The sequence below is a fragment of the Eretmochelys imbricata genome, chromosome 6 (assembly GCF_965152235.1).
Source record: "Eretmochelys imbricata isolate rEreImb1 chromosome 6, rEreImb1.hap1, whole genome shotgun sequence".
NCBI lineage: Eukaryota > Metazoa > Chordata > Testudines > Cheloniidae > Eretmochelys > Eretmochelys imbricata.
The window spans coordinates 26,877,925-26,904,031 of NC_135577.1; the positions used below are offsets into that span (position 1 = coordinate 26,877,925).

At 42.2% G+C, this 26,107-nt stretch overlaps 1 protein-coding gene across 6 annotated transcripts in view; it reads left to right on the forward strand.

Moving 5' to 3' along the window:
* TSPAN32 (tetraspanin 32) overlaps nucleotides 1-26,107 on the forward strand; it is a 72,740-nt gene that overhangs the window by 14,310 nt on the left and 32,323 nt on the right. For 5 of the 6 annotated variants that reach the window (XR_013346321.1, XM_077818270.1, XM_077818274.1 and 2 more), the window contains exons 4-5: nucleotides 5,870-5,920; nucleotides 8,165-8,239. Coding sequence is in view for 5 of the 6 variants with exons in the window: in XM_077818270.1 (XP_077674396.1) it covers nucleotides 5,870-5,920; nucleotides 8,165-8,239 (126 nt within the window). In the remaining variant the exon portion in view is untranslated. The remainder of the gene's footprint in view (nucleotides 1-5,869; nucleotides 5,921-8,164; nucleotides 8,240-26,107) is intronic. The other variant, XM_077818272.1, reaches the window with a different exon arrangement.

The following is a 26,107-nucleotide window of genomic DNA, read 5'->3' on the forward strand; positions in this document are numbered from 1 at the left end:
TTAAAATACCTTGGAAAATGTCATAAAAAACAGGAAAAGCTGATAATCTTTCACGAAAAGTGTCGGTGGGTTGTTTAAAAAAAAAAAAGTGTCCTTTTTTCATTGTGGAAAAAAATGTGGAAAATGTGACCAGCTCTAGTGAGTAGTAATCGGAACAGGTCTTGGAACAGCCTCTCAATCTCTCCTCTAGATTTCATTCCTGACTTCGGTTCTCTTATACTTTCAAGGGTTAAAATTTCACCACTGTACAGTCGGTTTGTTGCTATGATCCAGTTGTGGGGAGTTGTGGAGAATTGTCCCTTCAGAAAGGAGAGCATAGAGGGGCAGTGTTGTCTTTGGCTCTGTCTCACAGCTATGACATCACTCCTCCGGGGCCCTACCCACATATTCTGCACACTGTTGCAGTTCCTTGGAGCCACTGTCAACAGATAGTGCAGTCACTGCTGTGATTCCCAGCTTTGATTCCACTAGCAAAGGGACACGCGTGGGTCACCCTCCCAGTGCAGGTTCTCTTGGCTCCTCTGTTAAAGCCTACAAAGAAATCAAGAACTAGTGGTGGCTAGTCCATAGGGAAGTTTAACTGCTATAGCTGAGCCTCCTTCTCCAAGCTATCACATTGTATAGCTTTTTGTATTGACACATGACAGCATTTCTGTCTACTTGCCTTATAGTTTTAGGCTTTGAAAGTCAGGTGTGTTATAATATTTCAGCGGCTTATTGGACACTGTGTGACCTCACAATCCATGGTGTCAGATAGTTGCCCTGGAGAGCCTGAAATATTGTCAGTAATACTGTGCATTTTCGACCTATTCTCATAGACTCATAAACTCTAAGGTCAGAAGGGATCATCATGGATCATCTCTAGTCTGACCTCTTGCACATCACAGGCCACAGAATCTGACGCCCCCCATTCTAGTAATAGACCCATAACTCTGGCTGAGTTACTGACATCCTCAAATCATGATTTAAAGCAGGGGTGAGCAAACTACGGCCCGGGGGTCACATCCAGCCCTCCAGATGTTTTAATTTGGCCCTCGAGCTCCTGCCGGGGAGCGGGGTCCGGGGCTTGCCCCGCTCTGGCGCTCCAACCAGGGAGCAGGGTCAGGGGCTTGTCCCACTCTGCGCGGCTCCCCGAAGCAGCAGCATGTCCCCACTGTGGCTCCTATGCATGGGGCAGCCAGGGGGCTCTGCATGCTGCCCCCGTCCCAAGCACTGCCCCCGCAGCTCCCATTGGCCAGGAACCGCAGCCAATGGGAGCTGCAGGGGCGGTGCCTGCAGATGGGGCAGTGTGCAGAGCCGCCTGGCTGTGCCTCTGCATAGGAGCCGGAGAGGGGACATGCCGCTGCTTCTGGGAGCTGCTTGAGGTAAGCACCACCCAGAGCCTGCACCCCTGACACCCTTCCACGCCCCAGCCCCCTGCCCCAGCCCTGATCCCCTTCCCGCCTTCTGAACCCCTCGGTCTCAGCCCACAGTATCCTCCCACACTGTGGACTCCTCATTTCTGGCCCCACCCCCGAGCCCTCACCCCCTCCCGCACCCCAGCCCCCAAATTTGTGAACATTCATGGCCCGCCATACAATTTCCATATCCAGATGTGGCCCTCAGGTCAGCAAGTTTGTCCACCCCTGATTTAAAGTCTTCAAGTTACAGAGAATCTGCCATCTCTAGGCCTGAAGGAGAAATGCAAGCAATTTGTGCAATATCCACTGTCCAGACTGACTCTAACTTGATCAAAGTGAAACATATAGATTGCATTTGTCCTATATCAAATTCTTTCAAAGTCCACTCCCTTCATCATCTTCTGCCATATTCATCCAGGTCAGTAGAGCACTGGATTGGTTTACAGAGGTGCATAGTCCTACCTGAACAAAGGTATGTACCTGTTTCTTGGAAGCCTTATTAATAACAAAATCAAGCCTCATCTGGCCAGTTCAAAGTGTGCTTGTTCCCTGAAAACTGACCATAAAACAGTGCATGAGTGATTCTGGCACTTTTGGGGGGAGCCGAAGCAGCATTCCAATACTCGGATAACTGTAAAGTAAACCAATGATTATTCATGCTAAAAATATTGGAATTTTCCTAAAAGCCTCTTTCAGGTACTGTTATAACGTATTCTTGTTGAAATCATGAGTTCTGGCTCTTCTTTTTTAGTGCTTGAGCCCTGCTGCAAAAACTGCTTTGAGGGCCGTTGTAGTCAACTGACTAGCTATTGCTAATGCACTGCATGGCTGAGGTTTAGAAAGGCTGGCTATCTTTCCCCCCCTTCTCCCCCATGATTATCGTTTAATTACTTAAAAACAAATGATGGCCCAGATTCTCTGCTGTACTGAATTTTCGCTCAGTGCAGAAGAGGGGAGGAAGCCACAATTGAACTAGTTATGGAAGGCTGCTCTTTCTACTAGCAGCTGGTAAGGGTCCCCAACGATGCTCTGGCCACAGCCTTCCCTGCTCACAGTGTGGTGACTGGCATAGGAACAGTTACACCAGCTCTGTACATACTGAGGGCTCCCCTACAGTCAAAGGGAATCTATTGTGTTGTAATCAGATTCCATCCCTGCAGCACAAAGCTAATGGAGTAAGCCAGAGAATCCAGCCTGATGTCTCTGAACTTGAACAGGCAGAGAAGAGTTGCAAGTCAGGAAACATAATCTCGTGAAAAACATTCCTGGGGTTATAACTGTCAAGCTGTCCTGCAGTAATTCAAAAGCATGAGTGCCAACCTCAGGGCAGACTCTTACAAACCAGGGCACAAACCCCAAATTTGATTGTAAGTTCTATACAAGATTTCACCAACCAGTGATCATGTGTAAACTCCTGAGGTGCTGTAACAGCCTAAACATGACACAGACCATTCCATACAGTACTCTTAACTGTCTTCACAAAAAGAAAAGGAGTACTTGTGGCACCTTCGAGACTAACCAATTTATTTGAGCATAAGCTTTCGTGAGCTATAGCATCCGATGAAGTGAGCTGTAGCTCACGAAAGCTTATGCTGAAATAAATTGGTTAGTCTCTAAGGTACCACAAGTCCTCCTTTTCTTTTTGCGAATACAGACTAACACAGCTGCTACTCTGAAACCTGTTAACTGTCTTGTCACTCAGGTAAGAAGCTTATATTTGTGATAGATGGTCACTTACACCAAGTATCACAGCAATAGTCAGGTTACTCCCAATCCCAAATGACCAGCCACTTACCCCAAGTCAATTGCACTTTAGATCTCACACCAGAGACAATGCTTGTAGCCAATCCTGTAATAAACTATCTAAAGATTTACTATATAGGAAAAGGAAATGAGAGTTATATACAGTGTTAAAGCAGGTAAACATACACACACACAAATGAGTTCCAATCTTAAATTTCAAAAAGAAATAGAAGTGTCTATGAAACCAAGCTCTATATCAGGGGTCAGCAACCTATGGCACGTGGCCAAAGGCGGCACTCAAGATGATTTTGAGTGGCACTCACACTGCCTGGGTCCTGGCCACCGGTCCCAGGGGCTCTGCTCTTGGCCTGGGGTCCTACTGCTGGCCCCCTGGCACCCGGGGTCCCGTCCACCGGCCCCCACTCAGCCCGCCTCCAGCCCCAGGTCCCAGACACTGGTCCCGGGCACTCCACTGCTGGCCCCAGGTCCTGGCCGCCAGCCCGGGGCTCTACAGCTGCCCCCAGCTATGGCCCACTGCCCCAGCCTGGGGCAGTGAGGGGTGCAGACAGGGGCAAGTGGGGGCGCAGCTCAGCACCCCCACCTTAAAATTTGCTGCAGTGCCACTGTACTGGGATATTTTTAAGTCCTGATTTGCTGCTTACATCACTATCACGTCACGTGGAACAGCCTGTTGCGTTTGATGTTGTGCGTGCCGTCTGTCACGATTTTTTTCTCACTCTAAGTTGAGGGGAACATTTGACAAAAAGTCAGCTCCTAAGAGAGCAAAGTTAGATGTCCGTTCATTTCACGTCACAGCAACATTTGGTGGCTAAGTTGTGGGCAAGGGTTTGGTGCGCTTTGTAAACTGTTTTGATGCAATCAAGGCCTTTTTGTCAGAAAAAGGACAAAACTACCCCGAACTGGATGATGACAAATGGCTGTGTAAGCTCATCTTTCTAACTGACATCACCGCTCACTTAAACGAACTCAACCTCCGTCTCCAGGGTTCAGGGCAAACGGTTCTGGATCTTTATGAAACCTGGAAGGCATGTGTTGTAAAACCAGCAGTTTTTTCTCGGGATATTCGAACTTTGACTTTCTGCTACTTCCAACACATAAAAGAGCTATTGACATGTTGCACTGTCAGTGTCGATGAGATTGGAATGTACATGCAAGAACTGGAATCAGAATTTTTTGACAGATTTCAAGATTTCCAGTGATTTGGCCCAATGCTTTCTTTTCTAATTAAACCTGAAAAGTTCAACGAAAGCCACTTGGATTTGTCTGTATTTGAGTGGAAGGGTGTTGAAGATTTTGAAATGTAGCTCATTCAGTTAAAAAGGTCAGAATTGTGGGCATCAAAGTTTGGAGATCTGCAGACTGCACTTAAAGCTACTGAGAGAGATCATGGGGCCGCTCTTCTGACCTGCTGAATGTCCCTGCCAGTGAAATTTAACTGTTTGAAGAAAATTGCGTTTGCAATGCTTTCAGCATTTGGATCCACATACCTGTGATAACAGGTATTTTCACACATGAAATCTGTCCTCTGTCCCTCGTGGAACCGATTAACAACTGATCACTCAGAAGCCTGTGTGCAACTTAAAGTATCCAAATACATGCCAGACATTGAAAAACTCAGCAAGGAAAAGCAAGGGCAAGGATCGTACTAAACTGATAAGAACTGCATTTGAATTTCCTTTTAAATGAAACTTCTGAAACATTTTAAAAACCTTATTTACTTTACATACAACAATAGTTTAGCTCTATATTATAGACTTATAGAGAGAGCCCTTCTAAAAACATTAAAATGTATTACTGGCTCACAAAACCTTAAATTAGAATGAATAAATGAAGACTTGGCACACCACTTCTGAAAGGTTGCTGACCCCTGCTCTATATAGTCCTTTAGGGCTAACCGAGGTTTTGCTTCTACCTAGTAATCCTTGCGCCACCCGCCGCCCTGAGTCCGAGCAGCATAAAGATACAGGCCTCATCTATATTAGGAAATTAGATCAGCATAACTGTCACTCTAACTGTGTCACTCAGGGATGGATTTTTCATACCTTTAACAGACCTAACCCACGGTGTAGACAGCGCTAGGTGGACAGGAGAATTCTCCTATCGATATAGCTATCACCTGTTTAGGAGGTGGATTACCTACGCTGATGGGAAAGTCTCCACTGAAACACCACGGTGGTGCAGCTGTAGAGGTGCTGCTGTAGCAGTTTATGTGCAGACAGGCCCAGAGTTCCTTCTTGTTAGGAGTTTTTATTTATTCCCTACCTTCTCTCCTGCTTTGAGCTGCAAACTCAGCTGATGGGAGGAATTCACTTGCAAGACTCATCTTCATGGTGGGGGGGTGGGGTGAAGGGATGAGAGTTAACAACAAATTTTTTTGTCCTCTTTAATGTTCCACTCTAATCCATCTGGTGTTGATGGGCCTCCTTGTTGGCCAGGATGTAACACATTCTGTTAGAGATCAGCACTTTACACTAGTTAATGTCTCTCTCCTGTCTGGTGATTGATACAGTTGCAGGGTTTACAATGCAACACTCAAATATTAGGTTATATAATATGGGATACAGATGTTAAGTGAAATTAATGCATGCAGTCAGCAATTGACAAGCATTCCATGAAGTCTAAACACATTCTTATAATTCTAATACCTGTTTTAACAATACTAACAGACAGGTGAGCCAGTCTGATTTCAATTATGTATTTGTCAGGATTCAACTGAGGCGGGGGACCTTGACTTAGGCTGTGTCTACACTACCATGGTAAGTCGACCTATGCTACGCTTCATGAATAACATAGCTGGCGTCGACGTACCTTAGGTCGACTTACCGCAGGGTCTACATCGCGGGGGGTCAATGGGAGAAAATCTCCCATCAACTTACCTTACTTTTCTCATTGCGGGTAGAGTACAGTGGTCGACTGGAGAGCGATCTGCAGTCGATTTGGCAGGTCTTTACTAGACCCGCTAAATTGACTGCCAGTGGATCGAGCTCAGAGCATTGATCCCTGCTGTAGTATAGACCTGCCCTTGGTCACAATAACAAACATATGAACTGGTTCACAAACCTTTAGTTCATTTCCCACAATATAGAAAAACAGACTTATGTCAACAGGGGAGGAAACAAAGGAAGAAACCTGTTCCTTTATGTCTATGTTGGTTTGAGCTTTTATTAATTTAGACAGGAGTGGCTTGGAAGAGTAGATACTCATGGTCCAGAATGAATTGAACTAAAAAGCTGGAATAGGAGGACAATATCCAAGTGCTGGATGGAGTTATCCCATAGTGAAGGAATTTTGGGGGAACCTGGCAAGCTCTAAGGTGTAGGTCAGTAATATCAAGTTGTTAGCACCAAAGCATACCACATATAAATAAGCAGGAAACTTAATTAGTTTTTTTGGCTTTTGTCAAAAACCAGAATTTTTTCATTTATTTTACAGAAAGGGCACTTGTCATCAAAGAAAACGTTTTGATCAGTTTTGAGTACAAAAAGAGGAGACTGGGCATGCACTAAACACATGGACCGTGTAAAGACAGTCCACATAGTCACTTTTGTATAACTGTACATAGAAAAATGCAAGCTGTTTCTTAATAATCTACGCCAATGTTTTCCTGGAGTCTCTCATACCCAAACAGGCCTAGCTTGTAAACAGGGAAATCTTGAGTCCAGAAACACAGGCACAGAAATCCTGTTCTCGGAACAAAACCCTGAGAATGTATGTGGTGCTTTCTCAATGTTATAGCATGAAGTACTTCACGCTAGAAAGGGTCAAAACACATGAAAATGATTTTGCAGAAAATGTCAGTGTTTTCATTTTTCAGGGTTCAAAATGGAAACATATCCCATTTTTTGCAAAAGTTTGTGACATTTTTAATCAATATTTTTTATCACATTGTATTGACAACATCGACTTTTTTTGTTTCTTCCTGAAAGCTGGGTTTTGGTAAACTAAAAATTTCAACATTTTTTAGGTATATTTTATAACATTTCAATTAAAACATCCATTTAATGAAGCCATAGAAAAATTTCCAAAAAAGAGAACAAATGTTTAAAATGTTGACAATTTTTCACAAAATGTTAGCTTTCAATGAAATTCTGGATTCAGCTTCAGGATCCATTGGGCTTTAAACATTTTACTGTCATGTTCCTTTTAGGTAAGCAGGATCCATTGGTCTCATCCTTATGACAGGCATCCCACATTTCACTCAATCTCCAAATAGTGTTGGTTTGGTTTGGTTTGGTTTCTACAACTAAAGAGATGGCTTTTCTAACAGCCAGCCCTGTAAACTTCATCAAGAATAGGAAAACCAGCCTGCATTCTTTCTGGCTTCTTTATCATTATCACTAGCCATACTATTCTGGGTCAGTTTCTGACCTTGATTACACCTGTGCAGTCCTACACCTGCACAACCCCGACTGAAGTCAGTAAGAATCAGCTTGGCTTTGCAGTTGGAACTTAGTTAACAACTCTGAAGCACAAGCCAGAATAGAATCCAGCTCATTCTCTCATAGCTGTTGGCTCTGCAGTGTTATTGAGGCAAAAAAACTGTTAATATTTTTCTCTCTCTACTGAGCGGACAGGCTCTGAACACACACGGGGAGTTTGGATCTCTTGAGTAGGAAGGTGCAGTTTTTCACATAGTCCCACTTCAGAATAGAACCATGTTTTAAATCTAATTTCTTAATTTCACTTTTTTTTTGGTAGAACCTAAAGCAATAGGTTAGCAACTTTATAGTACACAACATGCTCTTCCACTGAACATCCTTTAAAGGCCCTTGTGTAGTTATGGTCCCTGCCAGGGAATTTTAAAACCATTGTGTAGCTGGCTCCCTTTAAGTGACTGAGATTTTGAGGGTTGTTTAAAAGAAGTTAACTTTTAACTGTGACTTGCATTAAACCTGCCAAAGCCAATATAATTAACTATTCTCCTACTGCGTTTTCACATAAATATTTTCAGCCCCTAAGAGGAAATGCTGCAAGTAACAGTGCATTCTCTTTATCCTCAGGGATTCTTCTGTTTTGCCATTGTTTTCTGTGCACTGATACAGGCTGCGTTCTGGAGATACACCAACAACAGTGAGGTAAGTGTTTCTTACTAAGAAATACCAAGAATCAGTCATCAGATAGTGATCCTATAGCAATGACTGCTACCAAAAAGAAACACCTTGGGGGTGGGGGGGGGGAGGGGAGATTTTGTTTCAAATAATTTCTTTAAAAAACATAGACGAACATAAACATTTTGCCAAAATGTTTGCTCCTTTCAAAACCCATGTTTTGTCTCAAAAACTTTTCAATTTCAGCCAGTTCTACTTCCCACTAATGTCAATTGGGAGCTTTGCAAAAAGATTGAGGATAGGTTCTGGCCACTCTGAATTTTCCTTTATCGGCAATGATAGTCAGGAGATGGAAACATCCAGCTAATGTGTTTGTTAAAACTGTCAGCAATGAAATAGTGAAACCATCAACTTGAATATCATTCTTGGGTCGCCACCACATTGAAATGAATGAATCAGGGTCAGTTCACAGCTCTTGGAGTCGTCATTTCATGTTATCTGTAAACTCAGGAAGATATTGCACTGGGTCTCATTTGGAAGACCATCTTTACAAGAACAGTTGTTCTCAGACTGTGGACCATGAACCCACAGTGGTCTATGTGGAATGTACCATTTTGAGAATCAAGTAGTGGGATTGTCAGAGGGGGGAATGAGATCATCTTTCCCTTGCAAAGTGGTCTACTGACTGAAGAAGCTGACGAGTCAGAGTTTGATGCTTAGTTCCCCGTGGTACCTTTCACCTCTGCTTAATCCTTGTAATCCTGAAGTGCTCTAGACTGCAGTGGCACCTGGTCAATGAATTGAATGTGGGTGATATTAAACATTACGTTTTGTGGATTATGATCTGGTTGATTCTACTAGTTCTTCCCTTTAGGGCGATAATCATGGTGGGTGGTTTTAAAACTAGTTTGCCAGGAGAACAACACAGGATGAATGACCATGAGACTTTTTCCTGTAATGAGAGAGCACAGTTCACTCTTAAAGCAACAGAACACTTTTTGATAGATTATAAAGGCACGAGGGACTATTGTGATATTCGTCTAGCCTGACCTCCTGTAAACTGCACCACAGGATTTCATTGAAGTATATCTTTTTGGTTTTTTTCTAAATCTTGATTTTAAAATGTCTAGGTATGGAGGATTCACCATGATCCTTGGTAAATTGTTCCTGTGGTCCCTCACTGTTAAAAATTTGCACCTTATTTCCATTCCTTATTTGTCTAACTTCAATTTGCGGCCATTGAATCATCTTATACCTTAGTCTGCTAGACTGAGGAGTCCTCTATCAAATTTCATTCCCCAAGTAGGTATTTACAGACTGTGACCAAATCACTCCTTAACAGTCTCTTTGTTAAACTAAACAGATTGAGCTACTTGAGTGTATGCTTTCTTAATCCTTTAATGATTCTCGTGACTCTTCTCTGAACTTTCTCTAATTTATCAACATCCTTCTTGAATTGTGGATACGAGAACTGGACACAGTATTCCAGCAGTGGTCACTTCAGTGCCAGTTACAGAGGTAATGTAACCTCCCTCCTCTTACTGGATGTTCCCTTGTTCATATATCCAAGGATTTCATTAGCCCTTTTGCTCCTCATGTTGCACTGGGAGCTTTTAATTATCCACCGTGACTCCCAAGTCCTTTTCAAAGCCCACCATCCTGTATGTGCACCCTACATACTTTGTTCCTGGATGCATGAATATACATTTGGCCATATTCAAATAGATATAGTTTGCTTGAACCTAGCTTGCCAAACAATCCAGATATTTTAAAACCATAGTAATTAAGCTGTTAGTAACTCTATTTGGAACCAGCCTTTATTTCCTTAATGATTAAAGCCAACCAATGAAATGCAGAAGCTTCATTAAGAGTTATTGCTACCTGTAACATGAGCTCTGAAGAAGTCAAATGGAATAAGACTCCAATTAATAATTTCCCAGAACCTGGGTACGCAGAGTAATCATCAAAGCCTTTAAGTTAGTTCCATGTTAGAGATGAATGATTAGAATAATTCTGTGAGCAATCTTTTAGAGAACTCGTATGGTATTGGAAGAAATTGTTACCCTTCTGATGTGACACACAGAACAATTTCTTTAAATCCTGGCATGGTTGTTTTCTTCAGACCTCAAAATAGGACTGAAAAACTACCCTTTTTGGCAGGATTAGACTAGAGGGAAACAAAGACCCACGCTAGGTTAATGCAGGTTACAACTGGCCTGGGAAATGTGTTCTGAGCATCCCAAGTCTGCAGCAGTTCAAATTCCTGTGAGGGTCACCTGGATGGGTCATTAAAAGATGATCTATTAATATCACCACCCATTTGTCAGCCTGTATTTGAGAGGCCATTGCCTGCAATCGTGAATGTGTTGCCCATCAGTACTGAGTGCACTGAGAAGGCTGTAAGAAGGATTTTTGCATGGTCTTTGTATATTTTCCGTAGCTCTAGCTAAAGGTATTAACATTGCCACACAGTGACTTTTTCGTAAGAAAATGTTTAGCATTAATCAACGCAGAAAGGAGGCCAAGATCACAACATCCCAGCTTGGATGCCTTTGCAAAATATGCTTGTGATAAGAGATTTTAAAAAAAAACCAGTGTTATGAGACAAGAAATCATTCAGAGATGCATACCGTTGGCCTTGAGTAATTCCACTACATAAATAGGGTATTTTAAAGACATTTTTTATTTCAGACATAATGGGAGGGGGAAATTTAGATTTACAAGAAAAATAGTATATCAAATTAATATAGATATTTGTCACAAAAAAAACCCCAAATTGTTTTGATGAGCGTTGTGATGGGGTGGGGGGATTTTTCCTGCATATTTTCATGTCACTCTGTCACAGGATGACATGAAATAAATTAAGTAGGTCCAGCTCCCCTGTGCTAGAACAGGAGATCCCATTTGGCTATTTAAGAGGTCCTGGCAGTACATGGGGCTATACAGGACCAGAGAGAATCTGAGGGGCGAGACCCAGTGAGAGAGAGAGAGACAGGGACCTGCTGAATCAGAGCTGCCTCACTGGGAATCAGGGGCAGGTGAGAGCTGCCAGGTACCAGGGGTCTGTGGAAAGTCCCAGAAGGAAGCCGAAGGTGTTCCTTGGAGGAAGGTTGAAGGCACAGAGAGCAGCAAAAGGGTTTGTTGGCTGATTTCCGCAAGCCAGAGAGCCAGGGGCTGGAGGACATGAGAGGGCTGAAAGCAGGGAAGCAGCAAAGGGGCTTACCACCGGACATCTCCACACCAGAGAGCTGGACTCAGAGGAACAGTGAGAGGGCCAGAGGGAGTGAGGGATGCTCCCTAGTAAAGATGATCTCCCGGCAGAGAGGCAGAGGGGATTCCCACTGGGAAGAGTGGAATTGCACTCCAGCTGAATGGGCTGAAGTGGCTGCCCTGGCAGAGCGACAGAAGAAGAGGACAGATGAGGAGCCTAGGTGTAGTGGAAGATACTGGAGTGTGATATGGAAGAACTCCCGGCAGAGAAGGTGGTGGGGGTGCACTCTGGGAAGGGGTTTAAGGACTATATACGCTGGATGTGGGAAATGGACTATGTCTGGAACTTCTATCAGGAATTTAATGAACTGTATTTTGGTAATACACTGACCCCAGGGAGGGGTATTATTCAGGCAAGACAGCCTGAAGTGGATTTACTGGGGATTTTGCAAGGGGAAATTGAGATAGGTATGCATGTCATGCTGTGGTGTGGTGAAGGGGGTATGCCAGGCCAGACTGCTCTGACACACTTATCTTTTTTTTGCCCCAAGCCACCCTTTCAATAGGAATTGCCAGGCTTCTGCTCTGATGTCTGCTCAGTGAGGATTTTGAACCAAAAATGTTTTCATTGGATGAAATGACCTATTTTTTTTTCAAAATAGGTAATACATGTTTTCAGGAATTTTCAGTATTTTCAGATCAAATTGGAAAATGAAGGATTCAGTCCACCGTCCCCCTGCCCCCCCCCACCCAATTTTCACTTTTCCTCTGACCCATTTTCAGTAAGAAAAGGAATAGAAGGGGAGGTTGAGGGATGAAATGAAACAAAAAAAATCTCAAATGTGGAAAACATGCAGACTGAAAACTACTTCAGATTTTCTGAAATTCTCCCCTCTTCCTCTCATAGTTTGACCAGCTCTAAATTGTCTTTTCAGTGGTGTGAAAGAAAGGATCAGTTCCTTCTTATCAATCTAATATCTTCTCCATCGCTGAGACAGCTAGGCATAGTTGTTGCCAGGTAAGTTTATCTAATTGGCAAGTAAGAGAGCAGAAAGAAAGCATAGCTCTTTCTCCTCTACTAAAAGCAGTGAGGATCTACCCCTACTCTTCCTAGCTTGGGTCAGCACGCTCCCCCACGGCTCCCCCGATTCCTTGTCTGATGTAGTGAGCGTGCCCCCTCCTCCTTCAGTCTGTTATAATCACATTGTGAGGTGGCAGCTTCTTCTCTTTCCTCAATGGGCAGAACTGAATTTGTCAAAATGAACAAGTGTCCTAGGATAATGTACTGAGTCTGCTACTAGTGAAGTTCTCTGCTTTATGTGCTAATCACACAGTATCTGTGAGAAAAGGAAACAATCCTGCTTCCCACACAACATCCTTTAAAAAGCTTGGAGAGCTGAAACCTGGATTTACCAGACTCTTTATCCTTATAACATGGCCTTTCACACAAGACACATTGTAAAATCGTTCAACTGCACTGGCTTTGGTTTAATATTGAAAAGTAGGTGGCCGCACCATTTACTGTGCTCCGTGCCTTTCCCATCATACACAGCTTCCTACACCATTAAGGGAGAATCCAGTTTTCTCAGCAACACGGTGTAATCTATGGTAAATTTCAACATTTCCAAGATCCAATCTTGCTAGCAGTTTATGCATCACTATTGGATAACCTGTGCCTTAAAGGTAAAGATAGGTAAAGCAGCTGTTAAAAATGTGGAGTTGGTAAAAGGGATATTCAGGATAAAGGACATGACACATGGTAGAAGAGCGTCCTTTGAATGTATTTGTAACGAATACATGGTCAAATAGCGCTCGCTCTCTCCCAACAGTTACCCCCACAGATATAGTTACAGGTAGGTAGAGACTTTGCCTTCACACAACATACACTCCATAAGAGGACTTATTAAGAAATATGGTAACGCAATCCACTTTGTAGAAAATCTCCTAAATGGGCTGTACTTCCTGCAGTAGCCCGTTTGTGATGAGTATGAGAAAAATGGAGAAAAGAGCTCAGTCTGCCTATTTCAATGACAGACTGAACACAGAAGATACTTCGGGCTCATTCTCTTTCAGATATTCTCAAAACAAAATTTTAAATGGGTACTATTTGTTTCCTAAGAGCCTAGTCTAGGCTGATCTTATCAAACAGCAGATTTTGGAGGTGCAGACAAAAAAAAATGCCAAACCCAGATACTATGTCCATTTGTAAAAAGTTCCACAACTATTTAGAGCTATATTAAAAGCACTTTCCTCAAGGTTGGGCACTAACCTTTTATCCTTGCCCAGTTTGTATGTGCTTGGGGTATTAGATGAGTTGGTGCTACCGGTCAACATCAACAAATGGGTGTCAGAATACTTTAGTGGATAAAAGTAGAGCTGGCTGGAAAGTGGGGATTATCCACAAAATACATCAACTTTTCAGGGAAAAAACAAAATATTTTGATAGAAAGTCAAAATAGTTCAATTTGAAAAAGCCACAGCAGTGTCTCATGGAAGTTGTAGTTGAGGTACCTCACCCTCCTATTCTCCTTCATGAGCATGGTCAGACTACGTTTGCTGTGATGCACATTGGTCTCTCCTCTGCGTGAGGGGAGGCCATGCATCATGAGAGATAGTCTTCAAGAGGGGTACTTCAAGAGGGGTATAGAGAACTGAATTACAATTCACATGAGGCATGGTGACTCCATAGTCAAATCTAAATATTTTGGGTTTGGGGCCAAAAACTTTTCAGTTTTTAGGCATGTTGATTTTTGACAAAAAATTGAAATTTTCTGCAGAAAGCAGACACTTTACGTGAACATTTTCATTTAATAGAAAACTCCATTTCCATCGAAACATAGTTTCAACAGAAAATTTTGAAGCAGTCCTAGACAGAAGCCTCTTTCAAAGACTATAAAAAGAGGATGCTTTTTCTCCCTGTGCATCTTAAAGATCCATCTACAGAAAATGGAAATGATTCACATGTGATCAGGGAGTATTGTATCACCACAGTAACTCAGTTTGATGAACCTACCTCTTCCATATCTGCTTGGTTTTATATTTTTTCTACAAAGGATGACCCATACCTCTGAAATGTCCCTTATTTTGTCCCAAAGTTACATAAATTCCACACAGATTTGATGTTCCCTCTGCTTTTAAAGTTAAATCATTTACAAGGGTAATGTAGAATCATGAATCTGAGTTTATAGTGATTTATACTAAAGGGACGAATCCCTCAGTATTTTAAATTTCTTTCCTACATTTGGGTTGCCTTAGAGCCTTTCCGGACTGAGGTCTCTAACCTGTTTATATTCGTGTACTTCTAACAAGGAAAAAAGGAGTGTGAGAGAAGAAAACTGAAGTAACCAATCACCATAAAAATCCTCATGATGGACCCTCAAATACTAAAATCTTTACCTTGCTGCTTGCGCACTTATTGTAAATTTCCTGTTCCATGATTGCATAATCAGTAGTACTTAAACCATTGGCAAGCAATCCTAAAGATTGTTGGAAAATGGGAGCCGAATAAATCGCAGCTCTGCAGGGTTGTAGACTAGGAAGTCCTAATTATGACTGAAATAGGAAAACAGCAAAAGTTGATCCAATTAGCAGGAGATCTGTAAGCAAGATAAAGATGTATATGTCAGCCACACTACTGTCGATGGTATGTGGCTGTTTTTCTGTCTATGTTATACAAAGCGAGGGAAGGAGGGCCAGGAATGGGGATGAACTCCCAATCTGAACCTCATAAAAAACACCCATCTTTCTGAGAGCTCTACGAATTAAAGTACAGTATGTAGACCCATTATCTAGATTAACTCATACATGTTAGTACAATACAGACCCATTTTTTCCAAACAACTTCAGAGGAGCTCTGAAATCTCTGGGTGGAAATAAGGCTTTTAGTGAGCATGGATGCCATGCATACTCCATACGACTTTTGAGGGACATGACCAGGCTTTGGTTAACAAGCGAGTGGATGAGTGGTGGTATCCTGCATAATGGCATCTAGACTACAATGTCATGTGCTGAAGCTGCAGCTTTTCATACTTGTGACTTTTGAGGTCTTCCGCCTGGCAAAGGACTGCTCTGTCATTAGCCAATGATGTTGGATAGCCAGGGATTCTGATTTGCATAGAGAATTAGCTCCCAGAGGTTCCACTCCACAGCATCCCAAGTCATCAGTGGACTTTACGGCCCATCCCCACTAATTGCTAGGGGTTAAGAAATAGGCAATTGCTGTTGCCGAGCTGGGGTTTTCCTTATAGGGGTGCAACCTTTTCTCTACTGTTCTGCTGTGCAGCTACTGCTTGCTCACATGCGTCAGTACTAATGAGCCCTGGAAGGCTTTGAGTCTGTCCATCTCAGTGGAAACAGCACTTGGAGGCTTCTAGGTGTAGCAGCGTGCTTGCAGGGATCAGTCAGAGGACAGTAAAAAAAGGCTTGGTAATCATGGAGAAACAGGTAGTTCTCAACTTTGGCAGCTCCATTGTTGGGACTCACTTACAGGTTGGGCATTATTCTAGAATTTAGACGAGAGTTTTTTTGGTCCCTTCCCTGGCAAGTCGATAATATTTTGTCTGGGTATTTCAGTGTCTATCTTTTTTTTCAGATAATTCTCTTTTGAGTTGGTGGAAGGGGCTGTATGTGTAACACGAGCACAATGGAGGCCCTGAGTGGGGCCTCGGGGTGTTTTACCATGGCATAAATTGATAACAAGACATTGCATTAAAAATCTCCTCTGCTTGTTTCTGGTGGCTGTCCAGACAGAAGTTGAAAACTACATGGCCCTGTTCAGAAAAAGCCCTGCTGTCCTGCCCAGTATTTTGACTTTCAGTGACCGGTTCTGATGTAGCTGAGTATGAACTATTACTGAGTGCATAATGGCTGCTGTTTTGACTTATACAGGAACTGCTCTGCTAGGCTATAATTCATTATCAGTGGGCACTTTGAGTTAGAGCATGAAAACCATGTATATAGCAGAACCACATTAAGCCTCTTATAACCTATTTTTGACTTATATTAGTTCTGAACTATGCCTACCTTACAGTATCTACATGGGTATGTATTCTGCGTGTATGCATATGTAAGAAGGTCCATATGTGGGGGTGAGTCTGGAGGGAAGTATGTGTGTAGATATTTGTGAGTACTGTGACAATATTTTTCCTGTCACACTAGGGTGTTGAGGCTTAATTCATTAATGTGACTGAGCTGGTCAGAAATTGCACCAGGGTGCTGAGCACCATAGAAATGCTTGTAAAAATTAAAGCCTAATCCTTTTCAAATGTCACGAGTGATTTTGGGTGCCCCAAAATTATTGGTTGCCCAACATGAGACACCTTAAAGGGGTCTGATTTACAGAGGGCAGGTGGTGTTCAGCACTTTCTGAAAATTTTCTATGGTATCTCAGGTTAGACTCCCAAAAACAGAGGTATCCAAAATCACTAGTCACATCTGAAAATGGAGGCCTAAAACTAAATAGCATATAAGTGCTGCCTGTAGATATTGAGTGTGTATCTGTGGTACTGTCTGTGGAGGGGGGAGGGGTGGTCTGTATTTGTGTACATGCATATTATTACACTTCCGTTGATGGTGGCTATTCAATGCTGTTACTGTGTTCTTGGGAAGTCGGCTTGATAATTTCCAGTTTTTTCAGAACTCACTACCCTGTATCTTCACTTGAAAGCCTGGAAGTTCAGAGGAGACTTGCTATGGCTGTGCTGGTTTCCAGTGACTGTAAAGACCCCACATCAGACCATGTTTGCTCATTACACTTTTCTAGCCACTTACACAGTCCCAGAGTTGGATTTAAGGCTTTTGGGAGAGCCAGCAGCATGAGATTTTTGACCCACACCCCTAAACTTACCTGACTGGTTTTAGGTTAAAATAGTGGTGGTAGGGAAGGAACTTGAGACCGCCATAAAAGCTGGCCATAGAAGGGAAGTCCAGCTGTTTGTATCAAGGTCTCTGCCTGCATAGTGGCCAGCATCATTTTCCAGTGCACAATTCTCCTGTTGACTCTAGAACCCCCATGTGTTATCGGGTCTCGTGAGCCAAGGTGAGTGAGGATGGGTAATATCTTTTATTGGACTAACTTCTGTGGGTGAGGCCTTGTCTACACTACCACTTTACAGCGCTGAAACTTTCTCGCTCAGAGGTGTGAAAAAAACCTTGTGGGGGTGGTTTTTTTACAGCACTGGGAGACCTCTCTCCCAGTGCTGGTGCCATGACTACACAGCCACATTGCTAGTGAAGACATGCCCTGAGAGAGACAAGCTTTTGAGGTTTGGTGGGTGGGTGGGCATTCTGGTGATCCTTAGGACTTTTCTTTTCTTTCCTATTGTTTCATCACAGAATCTAGAGTAGTTAGTGATATTAACATAACAAGCACTCAGAATAACAATCCCATTCTTTTCTCTCAAGGCTAGGGAGGGAGTGGGGCGGGGATGTGTGCCAGGGAATTACAATATAATATAGGGAAACAAAGAGAGTTTTCCAACTTAAAAGTTGTTTTGGTCATTTGTTCCCCCCGGCCCCATCTTCCAATTCTTTCTCCTTGTTTTTTTTATTTTCATCTTCTCCCTCTCCAGATTATTTTCTCTCTTCCCACTTTTCCGCCTCCCGTCATCTGTCCTCTTCTTCTTTTTTAGAAAAGCAGCATCTTTCCTCTCATTCTTTGTCTCTTCCCCATTAGCTCCTTTTCACCCACCTCTTTCTCTCCTCTCTTATTTTCTCTGTGTCCTCCCATTTTTCCATTCTCTCCACTCTAGGTTCCTGTTTCTCCCCTCACCCACCTCTTTCTCTTCCCCACCAAAAGCCAGCTATTGCTGTGCGTGCTCATCCTCCTCCCTTTGTGAGGCTAACCTTTCTTCTAACTCCCACCTCCTGAGAGAACCCACTGTTCCTGGGAGAAGGGGGCCAAGTTCTTCCTTCCTCTTTTTCTGCCTACATTACCTCCTCTCTCTCACTACAGGAGAGCTGATGCCACTGATGGTAAGGAAAGCAGCATTCTCTCTCTCTCTGCACCCCCACCCCCAAATCCCCTCACTCGCCTCCACTGCACCAGGATCTGAACTAGCTCCTCTCTGAGATGTGACTTCTTGTGGCCAGAGGCCACACTGACAGTTAGGAGCTAGCTGGTAGCTAGGAGGGAAATCCTATTGGCCATGCAGTATAATCTGCAGAAGCCCAAGTATTAAATCATTCATGGCATAATTAAGGAACTTCTGCCAGGGACTTAGCAACTCTTGTAGATTGGCCCTGAGTGATTGCAACATGTGCCATGAATAGCCAATACTTTTCAAGAGATTCTTCCATTACCAGCTCCTGCCACAATCCATCAGTGTATAATTTGAAGGTGCTCTCTGCAGGAGAAGAGCTGGACTTGGCTTTCATTAAATGGAAGCTAAGATTAACATTAACCCTTACATCATCCCAAAATTCCAGGGGCCTGTGATCAAAATCTTTGAGTCCCAAAGGCCTATTTTAACATGTCTCCTGGTTTTCTTTGGATCAGTGTGTTGCTTGAATATGAACCTCCTCTCTTTATGTGGCAAACTCCTTTCATTGTTTAAATCAAGACCTGTATTTAATAAGTTGCTAAGTGTTTTCATAAGTAACAGTTTTCCCAAGTGCCTTCAGGTAGGTGAAAAGATTAGACCACTTCATTCTGTACTGTATTTTGCATATCTAGGGGATAAATTAATAGGTTAGCTTTTATAGAGCGGTGGATGCAGTACACACAAGATTTTTCACAGGAATTTGCACACAAATGCCTGTGATCTTCCTTTTCACTACATGATGACAAGAGATGCTGAACCTTTTACACTCCAGGACTTATAGCCAATAATGTAAGATTGTCCTCCCCTCCATTTATAAGATTTATAAGCCATCTTGATGTCTGTCCTCAGGAATATTGCAATCAGCTAACAGCCATCTGTTAATCTGTCAGCCTGCCATTCACTCCCCAACTCCCTCTGCCTACTGCATCCTCCTTTGTAGCTCGGGGGACCACTCAGCTTTTCTAAAGGGCAGAATCCAATTAAAGGCATCTCATAATAGATCAGCAGCTGATTACTTTGTTATTGAGCAGGGTGGCATATTTAAGACTGAAGCTTTAGGACAGCAAAATCCTGGCGTTTCAAATGTCAGAGCAAAGGCAAAATTAACGATTATATATAAATTTTGCAAATAATTTCCTACATTTGGGGCTTTTGATCAAAAATGTTCTAACTGGAAAAGAGCAAAGCCATTGGTTCCCTCTTCAGTTCATACTGGATTGAAATTAGCCTTGTTTTAGCCAAAACTTCAAGTGTAAAGATCAAATTTTCAAAGGAAGATGCAACAACAGGTGTATCAAAAATGTAAAACTGAGATTTGCATGCACAAAATAATGCTCCTTGCAGGTATACATGCTGGGACTGAAGCAGCTTTGAATTATCTGTGAACTCTCTCATAATTCCCATTTAAAGGCTCAGATCAGGAAAACAGTCCCATTCAGGACAGCACTTAAGCATATTCTCAAAGTTAAGCATGTTCCCTTATATTCATCAAGACGTGGGTTTTACATTTAGCTCTGAATGTAGCAAGGTTTTGGGTTTGCTGTGATTCCTTCTGGCAGGGGAATTTATACTCTTGGTCCAGCTACTGTGAAGGTTGAATCTCCCCTGTCAGAGTGTAGAATACTGTACTATATTTTTGAGAAGCATAGTGCCTTTCTCTGCTGCATTCCTGGGCATCGTCCATATCTTCTGTCACTAGACTGGATTTTTGCATTCATATACTTGGGCATTACCTCTTTCTCAACTATTTCAAATGTGGGCTGAATGTTTTTTAGAGAATTTCATTGACATGTTTGAGAAACTTCAGAATTTTATTTTTGCAAAAATGTTGCTGGATTTTCTTTCAACCAGCTCTATAACTGGTGAAATTTTTGTAAATTTTTTGTTTCAAGATTTCAATGAATATTTTCAAGTTTAAAAAAAATGTTGATTAAATATTCAAAAAAGGTGTGTATTAATTTATTTTTTATTTAGGAGTTTTTGAAGAGCTCAAGCTGCGTCTGAAGCTTGTGGCTGAAGAACATTCTTCCACTACTCAATCTTCAAATGTTTTTCATTCTGCTTCAACTTTATTTTTGGCTTCCACAGAAGCCACTGGACTTTGGGTAGGGTTCTGGGATCTTCCTGCATGGTGAGCATTGCAAGATTGGGCCTGAAATATAGTGCACCTTTCATCTCCCTGCTGCCTAGTACTGTATATTATAGCCACACCCATGGTTATGTCACTGCCATCTAGTAGGCATAAGAGGTGGGGAGGGGATATGTTCAATAATGGTTAAAAATCGTGTGCTATGCAAAGTCTCTGTTCCCTCAGTGGAAGGCAAAAGGAGTATGTGAGAGTAGAAGCCATGTGTGATTTCCTAGATGTTTAATTCCAAGTAGTGTTCTTAGACTGCGCCATTCAGAAAATGGAGCTGTATGTCTCAGCTGGAAAGTGATGCGGGTAACTATATCATGGAGGTTGGTGTCTGCTTAAGCACTTAGGACAGCTAGGTTGTTCCAGTTGTATCAACTGGGGGAGCAGTGTGCATTTTTTTGGAAGGAGGGGACGTGGGGAGACTACAACAGAAATGGCACGGACGGCAAAAAGGTGAACAGTTAAATTGGCTGCTGCTTATTTTCCTGCAGAAGATTTAATAGTTTCGTGCAGGAACCACTTGGAAAAAGCAATGTATAGTTACAAGACAGAAAGGTAGGTGTAAGAGAAGGTGAGCTGAGGGCCTTCTTTAATGGGATGCCTCTTTGACAGTCCCAAAACAATTGTTGCAGATTGAACACCATCTAGCCCGTTCCCCTTTGTGCTCCCATTAGTGGTGGCATGTGCCAAAAGGTGGGTTTTTAAATTATTTAATGTTTCTCATTTGTTTTTGATAATGGAACCAGTGGATCCCCTCGTCTTCCTATCAGCTGGCTCCATTGATTGCATGGCAACCTGGGGAAAACAACACCTGACTTCTGCAGCCTTTCACACGGGATGTGGTGCTGACCAGATTGCTACTGCTGCTGCTATTGACTGCCGTTGAGCAGAGCTAAAGCAAACTCTAAAACTCTAAAGCAAGAACCTATTCACACCAGTGGGAGAGGCGTGAACTCTTTAAAAGCAACCGGGAGCCTGATCTATGGCCCACTGAAGTCAGTAGGAGTCATTCCAGTGGCTTCAATGGGCTTTGAATCAGGCTTATAGATCAGTCCTTTTCCTCCTTCCTCAGCTGCGCTTTCCAATTCCTTGCTTCTGCTCCACCCACTCCTCTTATTGTCCACTTCCATCTTACTGTCTCTTATTCCTACCTTTCTCTCCCGCACCATTCTGCTTCCCGCTCCCTGCTTCTTGTCTCACTTCGCTTTGTGCTCCCCATTCCCTGCCTTCCCTGCTTTCTTCTCGCCCTCCCAGCCCCAGCTTTTGGAAGATCTTTTCTTGCCTGCTATACGTGAGAGCACAAGAGCCTGGGGAAAAAAAGAACCATTCCTTAAATAGAGCACCCTTATTTCTTTTCCTACAGCCCTCCACTGACAGACTCCTAATGCCCTGTCCACTCCGGACAATAGGAGTTTTTCCACTGACTTGAATGGGAGCCGGATCAAGTCCTTCAACCAACATTTTCAATACTTCTAGCCTAATCTAGATGCCTGGATAGATATATAGATTAACAATGTGGTAATTCTCAAGACCCCCTATATAAAGAATTCCTGTTGTGTTTCCATACAGTTGAAAATGAAGTACACTCGTGATACTATGTACAAAAGCCTAGGACTGAATAAATATAAAACCTTCCAAAGAGAAAGCTTCCTCCGCAGATTTTGTCTGGGGTCGATCAGTTAAGGCTGCCTGATCCCCAGGCTGCTTTAACTTACTGCAGCTGAGGACTGACATAGTGTAACTGCTCTACCAGACCCCTGGCCCTGCTGCTGGGCTCTCACATATCCTCTGGAGGGGTGGAGAAGCCAACTCTGTCCATGCCAGAGATAAGTCCCCTTCCACTGGGGTGATCCTTTGCTGGCTAGTTAAATGAGATTCTGGTCTGTTATCTGCTGTTCATAAACAAGGAAACTTGTGTTTAAGTGTACTGCTGCTGTAATTTATAAACAAGTCTGCTCACAGAGATGGAGCAGGGACTTTTCAATGAGCTTGAAGCTACGATTCTTGTGTGGGCCTCAGGTAGCCCCAGAGTTCTGGAAATCGCAAAAGGGGCTTTGTCTACTTCCTTCTTTTAAGCATTGTCAGAAACATTGGTGGTCTTTCAATCAGATGGCCTCGCTATTAATTAGGGCTCTGCTTGAATGATCAAGATCCATTATCCTAGATTCTCATCATGGCCTATCATGCATGACAATAGTAATTTCTGTCATTTCTGACTATGCGGGTTTATCAGCGTGAAAGATCAGTGCAGGACTACAGTGCTCCCATTGTTTACTTCTGTCTTCACTAACTCCTGCTTAAATTCCCTACCATCCTTCCCACCAGGTTCGGTTATGTTTTCAATCTACTGTAATTAGATCGTAAGCTCCACGGAGCAGGGAATTGGCTTTTTTTAATGATTCCAGGATTCTAAAGTGTCATGAATACACATGGCTTTACACCTTAAAAAACAGAAAAGATAAAAGATTGAGTCAAATGAAACTGTAAAAATCATTCACTTATTCAGATTATGAAGGAATAGAGTTGTTATCTGTTTATGACTTGAAAATGCAGTAAAACTGATAAACGTGCAGGTTAAAAAACCTGTGCTAAAGACAACTATGAGCTTGGAATGAGCATATCTGTTGAGGCCACTATGAATGATCTCAGTTGTGGCATATCAAAGACCCCCCCAAAAAGTAACCACTTTGTAGCAGAATGCTTCCATAACTCTGCCTTGGCACAACTTTTCAGATGAAATAGAAATAAGTGCAAGATCATCTTTTTAAATAAAATGGTCATTCAATTGATAATAAAACGTCTTGTAACTGCCCTCAAATTGCAGGTTTGCTAACAGATTATTTACTAAACAATCTTTGCTGAATGTGTTAGCTAAATTTAGGCTAGAACCATTCTTGGTGCTGTTCTAAACACATTACCTTTCCAATAAGCCTTCAGTTGACTTGCTTAGGTTGCCTAAATACTGATGTTCAGAGGCAGTTTCCCTTGACAATCTTTGGCATGACGGGGTGGGTAAACCAAGAAGGTAGACAGTTTTGTCTAATACATATATTCCAAATTTACCTAAAGATAAAATCCTCCTTTATAACTAACTTAACACTGGGAAGGTGCAATTTTTGACTTAGAGAAAGTAATAGATAAGGATGTGATTTAGTCTCTAGATGAGACAAAGAACTTAAACTCTAAAATTTCTAGGCAGAGTAAAAGCCCAGTTGTATTTAAACATCTTGCTCACTGGGGCAGCCTGATCAGGCCTGAGGGACACAGTGATGGGAGGGAATCTTGGAGAGTGGCAAGTCTGAAAGTGCAGAAAGTTTCAATAACATGTACCTCTTTGCAGTGAGCAATCTAGAAAGTGACCTGACCCCACTTGTGCTGATGTGTGTGCTTTTTGAAGCCTTTAGAATAAAGGCTGATACAAATCCATCCCAGGGATCTCTTCTCCCAATTGATCAATCCATTTTATGGTAGCTCCAGTCTGTGTCAAGGCGGTTAGCACATTTGTGTTTTTCTTAAAGCACATTACTAACAATATGAACATAACCACTCAAATAGGACATTAAAAGGCATCCTGTTTGCTGAACTGTGAGTGACTGCCTTGACTTCTCAGCACCTGGAGTGGGAAACCGAAGGAGGCTAATCATTAAGTTTAAGGTAATGTAATGGACCAATTACTGCCCTTCATTGCAACTGTCCCACTACTACGAATCCAGGGATCAAGAGAGAACAGTGCAATGGAAATTAAGCAAACTAGTTCTCCAGCATCCATCACTCCTTGCTTGAGAAAAATCCAGGGGTGAAACTCTGGCTCCATTTACATCAGTAAACTCTCATTGACATCAGTGGGTACAGAATTTCGGTGTGGTGTCTCAATCTCACATTTTCTTTGAGTCGCATTTTGTTTATTTTTTTTTATTTTTGTTCTTACACTATATCTTCCTTAGAGGGGAAGTTTCACATCTAAGAGTTTGCATCCCATTTTGAGCTGGATAGGAACAGCAACGCAGGACTGATATTTTTCAAAGCTCAACTGCATGACCAATTGCAAACAAATTTTTCAGCTACAGGAGCAAGGTGTCAAGTGATTGATTTCTCCTTGTCCAGTAATGGTATAGTCTGTAACTAAACAGTCTCCTACCCTAACACAGCTCCTTTTTGTTGGGGTTTATATAGTGCCTCCGATACAAACCATGACATGGTGCTTTAGAGGAAGAATGAATCCGTTCTCTATGCAGCTGTGACCATCATGTACCAGCCAACATGGCAGCAGCTGTACAATGTGTTCAGCAACAAATAGCTGTGAACATCTGGACTGCTGCACTTATTCTATGCTAGAATTGTTTGCATGCGGCATGAGTGCATGACATTCTGAAAAGGACTCTAGGGGTAAAGTTCATCACCAGTACAGAACGTGTATGAATGTCAATGTTACTTTTGAGCTGCCTGCATAATGCCACTCTTCTGGAAAATAACTATGGTCTGGTCACAGATTGTTCCATTGTCACCTGAGGTGCAGAGAGAGTTGGGGAGTTCTTTAATGATCCGTGCAATCTAAGCATCAGTTCATGCTTTCTCGTCTCACTGATGGTTCAGGATACACTGACTCATCACTATGGTAAACAACTAGCAGCTTTAGAACCTGATCCAAAAATAATTTAAGAGTCTTTCCATTGACTTTAATGGGTTTTGGGTGAGGCAATGATTGACTACATCCACCCAAACTGGAAGCCTCAGAATTAACTAAACTTCCCAAAGTATCGTCTCCAAATATTTACTAGATCTTAATATTAACACTTCTGGATTTTTCAGAAGTTCCCGGGTCAGTAACATGGATAGGATCTTTCCAGAACAATTAAGCCAAGATTTTCAAAATATCGGAACCTAAAGTTGAGTTTCAGTGGGTGTTGAGTGCTTAAGTCATTAGGTCCTTTTGAAAATCCCACTCTTAGAAGTCTCACTTGTGGCTCCTTTTTTAAAAAAAATAATAATCTTGGCCTAAGTTATTAAGTACTTACCTACTAAACTATAAATAAATATTAAATAGCATGATTATTGTATATAATACAAATTACATATACAGCACCATAAACCTACACAAGACTATGCAAATCTAGTTAAATACATTTTCTGTCCCAAAAATATAATTCATAGAGATGTGCTTCAGAGGGCTAGTCAAAGTCCAGGTTTCAAAAATAAGAGGTCACCATAGTCCCAGACCAGTTCTATATCTGTGTCTAACACTTGGTTTGGGAAAGTTCAGAAAAAGTTAACACACTTCATGGTATGAGAAGCAATTGACTTATATGGCTCTTCCTTCTCCTCTCATTCACGTCTTTGGCTTTTCCAAAAGTGTAAGACATTAATTGAGTGGGTCAGGAAATGAATGGAAGTTTTTTTTCAGGATTTTTGTTTTAAAATGTCTGATTTTCAACAAAAATAGGACCCTTTTCATGAGGATTTGTTTTGTTGAAAGGCCACTAAATTTGGGGAATGTAGACAAAAAGTTTT